This window comes from Salmo salar, chromosome 19 (assembly GCF_965601325.2).
Source record: "Salmo salar chromosome 19, fSalSal1, whole genome shotgun sequence".
Taxonomy (NCBI): Eukaryota; Metazoa; Chordata; class Actinopteri; order Salmoniformes; family Salmonidae; genus Salmo; species Salmo salar.
Window position 1 is genome coordinate 82,517,356 of NC_138309.1, and position 6,807 is coordinate 82,524,162.

General features: G+C 43.9%; 2 protein-coding genes and 1 long non-coding RNA gene across 3 annotated transcripts; all 3 read right to left on the reverse strand.

Moving 5' to 3' along the window:
* Positions 1-1,905: 1,905 nt before the first annotated feature.
* LOC145862270 (uncharacterized) lies at positions 1,906-3,747 on the reverse strand. Its single transcript, XM_082965516.1, has 4 exons — positions 3,646-3,747; positions 2,781-2,909; positions 2,502-2,625; positions 1,906-2,197 (listed from the first exon to the last, which is right to left on the reverse strand). The coding sequence occupies exons 1-4, from the start codon at positions 3,729-3,731 to the stop codon at positions 2,024-2,026; spliced, it is 513 nt and encodes a 170-aa protein (XP_082821642.1). The 5' UTR covers positions 3,732-3,747; the 3' UTR covers positions 1,906-2,023.
* Positions 3,748-4,280: 533 nt separating this feature from the next.
* Positions 4,281-5,707, reverse strand: LOC106579684 (uncharacterized). The gene is made up of 5 exons (XM_045701915.2): positions 5,637-5,707; positions 5,346-5,451; positions 4,811-5,003; positions 4,584-4,617; positions 4,281-4,506 (listed from the first exon to the last, which is right to left on the reverse strand). Exons 1-5 carry the CDS (start codon positions 5,678-5,680, stop codon positions 4,281-4,283), a joined length of 603 nt encoding a protein of 200 aa, XP_045557871.2. The 5' UTR covers positions 5,681-5,707.
* Positions 5,708-5,719: 12 nt separating this feature from the next.
* On the reverse strand, positions 5,720-6,495 carry LOC145862271 (uncharacterized). The gene is made up of 3 exons (XR_014381571.1): positions 6,416-6,495; positions 6,118-6,252; positions 5,720-5,859 (listed from the first exon to the last, which is right to left on the reverse strand). It is a non-coding gene; the product is annotated as an uncharacterized LOC145862271 (long non-coding RNA).
* Positions 6,496-6,807: the final 312 nt, after the last annotated feature.

Consider the following 6,807-nt stretch of genomic DNA (forward strand, 5'->3'; position numbering starts at 1 on the left):
AGCGAAATGCATTCCAGGTGACTACTTCATGAAGCAGGTTGAGAGAATGCCAAGAGTGTGCAAAGCTGTCATCAAGGCAAAGGGTGGCTACTTTGAAGAATCTCAAATATAAAATATATTTTGATTGGTTTAACACTTTTTTTGGTTACTACATGATTCCATATGTCTTATTTCATAGTTTTGATGTCTTCACTATTATTCGACAATGTAGAAAACAGTAAAAATACAGAAAAACCCTAGAATGAGTAGGTGTGAACAAACTTTTGACTGGTACTGTACACATTTCACAGCTGATTTGGTTTTCCATTTGATGTTTTTAACCTCCTGACAGCAGTAAAACCGTCTTTATGGAGACACTGACCGAGGCCCTCTGTTGCCACCTAGTGACCGGAACAGAAACTGCCTGTCCTCAACACCCACTACTAACATAATGCACAACTATTGGTATTTACGGCTAAGATACCTCTGATTTTCCTTCTTTACATCTAATCAGGTGCTAAATCAGACATCTGTAAGCAATGGACTCTGTGTAAGCGGAACAGTTTTGGCCTGCTTAATTCTATCTCTTATGAAAGTTCTCTTGTTTCACCTCAGATAACCCTCACATTTAACTCAGAAGAATATGCGACCGGAAAGAAGCAAAAGGAATTAATTAAGGCCCACAACCGCTGTTCCACCAAACAACATCAAGCAGACAGTAGAGCTCAGAGGCAAGTGTGTGTGCAATGCATGAGAAAACCAGCTGTAAACTCAATAAAATGGCTGTGGTACTTTATAATGACTTCAAGGGGGGCTAGAGCAATCAAAAACATGATTTCTTTTTGCAGCTTGCAAGGTTTTGTGATGGACTTTCTTGCCCCTCTCTGTCCCTTTTTCTCTACCAATCGCTCTCTCTCTCTCTCTCCATGGGAGATTATGATCTCCATATTAAAGTCAATCCACTAACACCATGACAGGATGAAACTAGCCCAGATTGATCTCCATATTAAAGTCAATCCACTAACACCATGACAGGATGAAACTAGCCCAGATTGATATCCATATTAAAGTCAATCCACTAACACCATGACAGGATGAAACTAGCCCAGATTGATCTCCATATTAAAGTCAATCCACTAACACCATGACAGGATGAAACTAGCCCAGATTGATCTCCATATTAAAGTCAATCCACTAACACCATGACAGGATGAAACTAGCCCAGATTGATGCGGAGATTAAAACATTTTGATAAAGCAGGAGAGGAGGATATAGAACAACGCCATGGTTCTCCTCTCCCGCTCTCTCCAACCTCTCACCACCCTCTCCTCTCTCCAACCTCTCTCTCTCTCTCTAACCTCTCTACCCTCTCTCCAACCTCTCTCTCTCTACCCAACCTCTCCACCCTCACTCTCTCCAACCTCTAGCTCTCCTCACCACCATCTCTCAACCTCCTCACTGTGACACTCAGATGGTCAGGTAGTGAGGCACTAGCTGAAAGCTCCCCCTCTGTGTGTGTGTGTGTGTGTGTGTGTGTGTGTGTGTGTGTGTGTGTGTGTGTGCGTAAGAGCAGCTAAACCTAAGGGGATTATGAAGTATTGTAGATGAAGACATACCAGTGGTTCTGTGGTTATTACCATGTTCTGCTAGATACTTAAATATTTATGTTCCACTTTCATGGTCTGTAGCCTGAGGAAATGGGCTAGTTCTCTCTCTATATTTAAAAGATGGGGCTTCACAACCCAATAGCTTAACATTCAAAAACATTACCAAAAAATCAGTTTAGAGAAAAACTGATATTTTTTAACATGTTTTAATGGCTCAACCAGTGAACAGATAGTCTTTACCTGAGCCCCCAACATTGACTATCCCACCAAGAACCTAGGGCTGTCTGAAATGACTATATTCCCCAATATAGGGGGCTATGTTGAGGATAAAGAACCATTTCAGACTCAACTCAGGCCTGTAAGTCCCAGGCCCACATTGTAGACAGGTAGTGAAGAACACAGAGCATCAGTGTAGGTAGGCGGATCCCTTTTCTTTTTTAGGAGGCGGTTGCCGTGGTGGGGAATGGGAGCTTCAGGTACTGGTACCACTGTTTGAGGTGCCGCGGCAACAACAGCAGCACGTTCTCCGTGAGGAAGAGCAGTGCTTCCTGCATGGCCGGTCGAAGCAGCTGATTGGGTGACATGGAGAGGACCAGGAGACAGAACTTCTCCTTCAGAGAGAGACAGGGTCATGTTCATTAGGCATCAAACAGAAGAAAACAGTACTCATACAGGGTTCATCTTGTCCAGTAAGAACCGCTTGTTTTTTAGTTTCCGTTACAGAACGTTTTGCTAGCGTGCCCTAATGAGTACGATCCAGGTTGAGTATATTTCTGTGTCTTCTAGGACGGGTGAACCTTTCAGAATGCTGCAGATAGAACTGCCACGCATAGATCTGACACGATCGCCTATTCTCTGTGACAAAGGTCAGTTCTACACTGCATTTCTATCTGAGCATTCTGTCACATTCTATACCTTGGAGTAGGGGAGCTTTTTGTTGGAGAAGCTTTGAAACTCTGAGATCTTCTGCAGTATGCTGTTGTATTTGGAGTCTCTGTCTCCGGACAATTCTGTGGCATCACTCTGCAGTGTCGCAAACCTGTTCATATGATTAACATTTTATTATTTTACATTTCTGATTCTGTTCCAACTTTCTAACATGAGCTGAGGATGAAGGAAAGCGTTTCAAGCAACTTGAAAGTATTGAGTTCCACCACATGATATTTATATGAGAGAGGTGAGAAGGGGCCCTACCAGAGACCTGTGGTGGATTTGGGCTCCTTCAGCTCACTCTTCAGAGAGGTAAGGAGTGAGGACAGACCAGCGTTGGTCTTTGAGGCCATTAGAGCATTGAAAAGAGTTCTCATCCTCTCCCCTCGGTTCCTGAGGACAGAGAATGGGACTAGAATGAGTCTCTGTAGGACATCAGGATGACAAAGTAACAATTTTTGATCATGAAATTTAAATCCATGTTTTGTGAGGTGAAGGGAGGTTTGCAAGTGCATCTTGACCAAAATTGAACTTTTTTTTGGTAATTTCAGATTGATTGTGTTTGTACTTCCTGTTATTGCCATATGGGACAGAGAACCTACAGATTGCGCCTCTAATGATTTACTTCAACAGGCGTGTTCCTGTGTGGCGGGTTTCGATTCCCGCTGGGGCCACCCATAGGTAAAATGTATGCATGACTGTAAATTGCTTAAGATAAAAGCGTCTGCTAAATGGCATATATTAGTATATTATAAACTGGGTGGTTCGAGCCCTGAATGCTGATTGGCTGACAGCCGTGGTATATCAGACCGTATAACATGGCTATGACAAAACATGTATTTTTACTGCTCTAATTACGTTGGTAACCAGTTTATAATAGCAATAAGGCACCTCGGGGGGGTGGGGGGGGGTGGGGGTTGTGATATGGCCAATACACCATGGCTGTGTCCAGGCACTCCGCATTGTGTCGTTCATAAGAACAGACCTTAGCCGTGGTATATTGGCCATATACCACACCTCCTCGTGCCTTATTGCTTAAATAACAGGTTGATCATCCAGAACAAACGATCCTCTATAAAAACCCTGCCTGACTGCGACATGTACTGTAGATTGACAGTGTCCTCCTCACTTTCTCTTTTGAAACACTATGGACTCCATCGGGACGTTCAGAACTTTCTTCACATCCCGGTATTGGGCCTTGGCTCTCTCCAGCATGCCTGACTGGTCTACACCAGGCCTAGGTGAGGGAATGAAAAATACTAGTTTTATCTTTACATCTCAACTATGCAAAGAAAATCTACATTTTACATATAGGAAATCAATACATTTTGTTTTTGTTTTAAACTCACTTTACTGTTTTCTTCTCTAGGGACGCTGTCGGAAAAGGCAAAACGAGGTGAGTATAGAAGAAAAAATGAGAGGGATACTGTATACACAACAGTGAATGTATTTATCTAATGTAGAATTCATTGCCATTCCTAAGACATGTCATTTTGGTATTTCAAAGGATTTGTACTGAAGTGATGTGTTTAATGGCAACACATGAACACAGCCTGGCCAAGGTTGGAATGTAGTTGGTGAGGTATACAATCCCACAATCCTTCAGGAATTCCTGCTGTGGCAGAGTCCAAAACCCACAACCAGCAATGCGCCTAGTGGCGCTGTGCTTGCAGTCTTAATATTGAAAGTGTTGGCTTTCTGTATTTCCTTAGTATAGTATAGGGAAACAATCACATAATGGAGTGTTACAGAGCCACGATGTGTCTAAGTGGGAACAACATGGGACATGGATGGCATCGTCGTCGTTGTGTGTGTGTGTATATACTTGGGTCTGCTTGAGTGTGTGATCTCTACTCTCAGTCCTGTGTGTGTGTTATATTGTGTAGACTGACTGTTCTCATCCAGCAGCAGCCATGGGGGCATGTATCCATCTCCGTCTGGCTCTCTCTGGCCAACCTTGCGCCTGGGCCCCGACTGCAGAGCTTTATATCTATGATTATAGACAAGCAACGTATTACGGTATGGGAGAACAGATCTGTAATGTGTTTCTATTGTTCATTTTCTTACCCTGCGGTTCGGATGGTGGTTAACTTCGAGGGCTCTGAGATTCACAGGAGAGACAGTCGCGTCGTGGGGTGAGACAGTCGCGTCGTGGGGTGAGACAGTCGCGTCGTGGGGTGAGACAGTCGCGTCATGGGGGTGAGACAGTCACATCATTGTTCGTTTGATAATTGAATATTGCAATTCAGGTGACACTCAATAGATTGTTCCAATCGACTAGGTCATATTGTCACCTGTGGTGTCCTGGTGGCTGATAAAGGTGTCCCACACGTCACGGCTGATGCTGTGACAGTCCTCGGGGGCCAGGGACACCAGCTGCCTGGTGTAATTCAACGGAGGGTTGTAGCTGTGCGACTGCTTCAACAGGATGTTGGTCTTCTCTGTGTCCTTCATGATGATGTTCACATAGCTGCTGTTGAGAGGAACCTGGAAGGTTCTGTTACTATTAAACGCCTTCCTAACACATCCCAGAGGTAGTCCGGTAGACTCTGCAATATGACGTGTGACTGTGTAACAGTGTAGGTTCCGTCCCTCTCTTCGCCCCAACCTGGGCTCGAACCCGGGACCCTCTGCACACATCAACAACTGACACCCACGAAGCATCGTTACCCATCGCGCCACAAAAGCCGCGGCCCTTGCAGCGCAAGGGGAAACCCTACTTCAAGTCTCAGAGCGAGTGACGTCACTGATTGAAACGCTATTAGCGCGCACCACCGCTAACTAACTAGCCATTTCACATCGGTTACAACTGCACTAGCTTAGGCTCACCAGTGTCTTCAGGTCTCTGTTTCGCATGTGAGAGATGCCACACAGGACCATGTAAATCCACTGGAGTTTCTCTAAGAACAGCTTCTGCTTCCTGTACTGTATCCTCCTAGGAAGAGAGCAGGAAATACAAAGGCCTATAGCAAGTGGCAGACAAAACTTTATCAATAAGTAATCTAGCATCGTATGGGAGTATGATTGATAAAACTACAGAAATCTATGTTTTGTAGTAGTATTGGGTGTGATTTTAAAACTGGATTTCCAAGTCACATAAATAGACAGTACACAACCTACTGTAGGTTCTCCTCTTCCTCTGGGTCCAGTGCCTGTTGGTTCATGGACAATGGTGCTATAGTCTCTTTATCAGCTGAGGAGACAGAGGGATCTGTGGTCAGCATGTGGTCAGCATGTGGTCAGCATTCATTCTGCATTGTGCTTTAGGGGACCAACCTGATATGGCTCGGTCACATGGTGTCTTAGGAGGCACAGGTTTCTTCATTAGCAGTAACGGTTTATCCTTTACAATGACAAAAATAGAGGAGACATCATGAATTCTTCATGTTACAGCGAGACGGACCAACATCCTGTATGAATAGAAGTATGAATAGAACCCTAAGGCTGAAATTATATCAAAACAGCATCGCCGGAAGCACACATGTGCCGTTAAGTACACACATCCGAAGTACAATCAGGCTATCTACTAAACAAAAACTGATTTTGAAGTTAAGATTTTTTTTTTTTTTTACTGAGTTCTGTTTTCTCCACAGTGCTTTACCTGGTCCCTGAGGCAATATATGAGGGGGCGTCCAGTGTGGAGAGCGTGTCTGATGGAGACCATCTCTCTCATGTACTGCTTCAGCTGGAAGAAACCATTCAGGTTCTCCACTGGAGGGGCTCTGACGTTCTCCTCCTGGGGGGAAATAATATAGATATTTTTGGGCGGACAGTTGAAATATATACATTTCAAAATCAATGAATGTGATAAGGAATAATGATTTACTGCATGATAATGAATTATGTTTGGTCGTAATTATACGATAAGTTCCCCCCCTCCCCCTCTCTCCCCCCCTCACCTTTTTAGTCTTCTCCTGAGTGAATTTGCTGGAGATCACTGTCTTTTTTCCAAACTTCTTGTCCCACTGTGTCTGTCATAAAATGACTCAGAGTGAGAACCAGCCATGTTAAACAACTATACAAAACACATTGAGATGTGTGTCACCTTCAGTGACTTTTGGTCCTCTGATGTGAGCCAGGTTGAGAAGAGATCAACGTTGTCAGAGTAAAGCATTCCCACTGTTTTGTATGGTCTATCCAAGGGACAAGGCAATGCTTTAAGTTTAGAGTGTATATACACACAGACATCATGGATTCCAAGGTGTTCTTAATGTTTTGTATACTCAGTGTATTATGTTTCATACTTGTTGACAGGGGAGAAAAAGCCTTTACTGAGCAGCTCCTGTCTCCT

What these genes read in the sequence shown, in the direction of transcription:
- LOC145862270 (XM_082965516.1), bottom strand. Translation starts at nt 3,731, where the DNA reads ATGCTGGAGAGAGCCAAGGCCCAATACCGGGATGTGAAGAAAGTTCTG. An exon ending in AAATCCACCACAGGTCTCTG is followed by an intron (nt 2,626 to 2,780) that starts GTAGGGCCCCTT and finishes TCATATGAACAG; the next exon opens with GTTTGCGACACTGCAGAGTG. An exon ending in AAAAGCTCCCCTACTCCAAG is followed by an intron (nt 2,198 to 2,501) that starts GTATAGAATGTG and finishes CTCTCTCTGAAG; the next exon opens with GAGAAGTTCTGTCTCCTGGT.
- LOC106579684 (XM_045701915.2), bottom strand. Translation starts at nt 5,680, where the DNA reads ATGAACCAACAGGCACTGGACCCAGAGGAAGAGGAGAACCTACA. An exon ending in ACAGAGACCTGAAGACACTG is followed by an intron (nt 5,004 to 5,345) that starts GTGAGCCTAAGC and finishes AGAACCTTCCAG; the next exon opens with GTTCCTCTCAACAGCAGCTA. An exon ending in CAGCCACCAGGACACCACAG is followed by an intron (nt 4,618 to 4,810) that starts GTGACAATATGA and finishes TGTGAATCTCAG; the next exon opens with AGCCCTCGAAGTTAACCACC.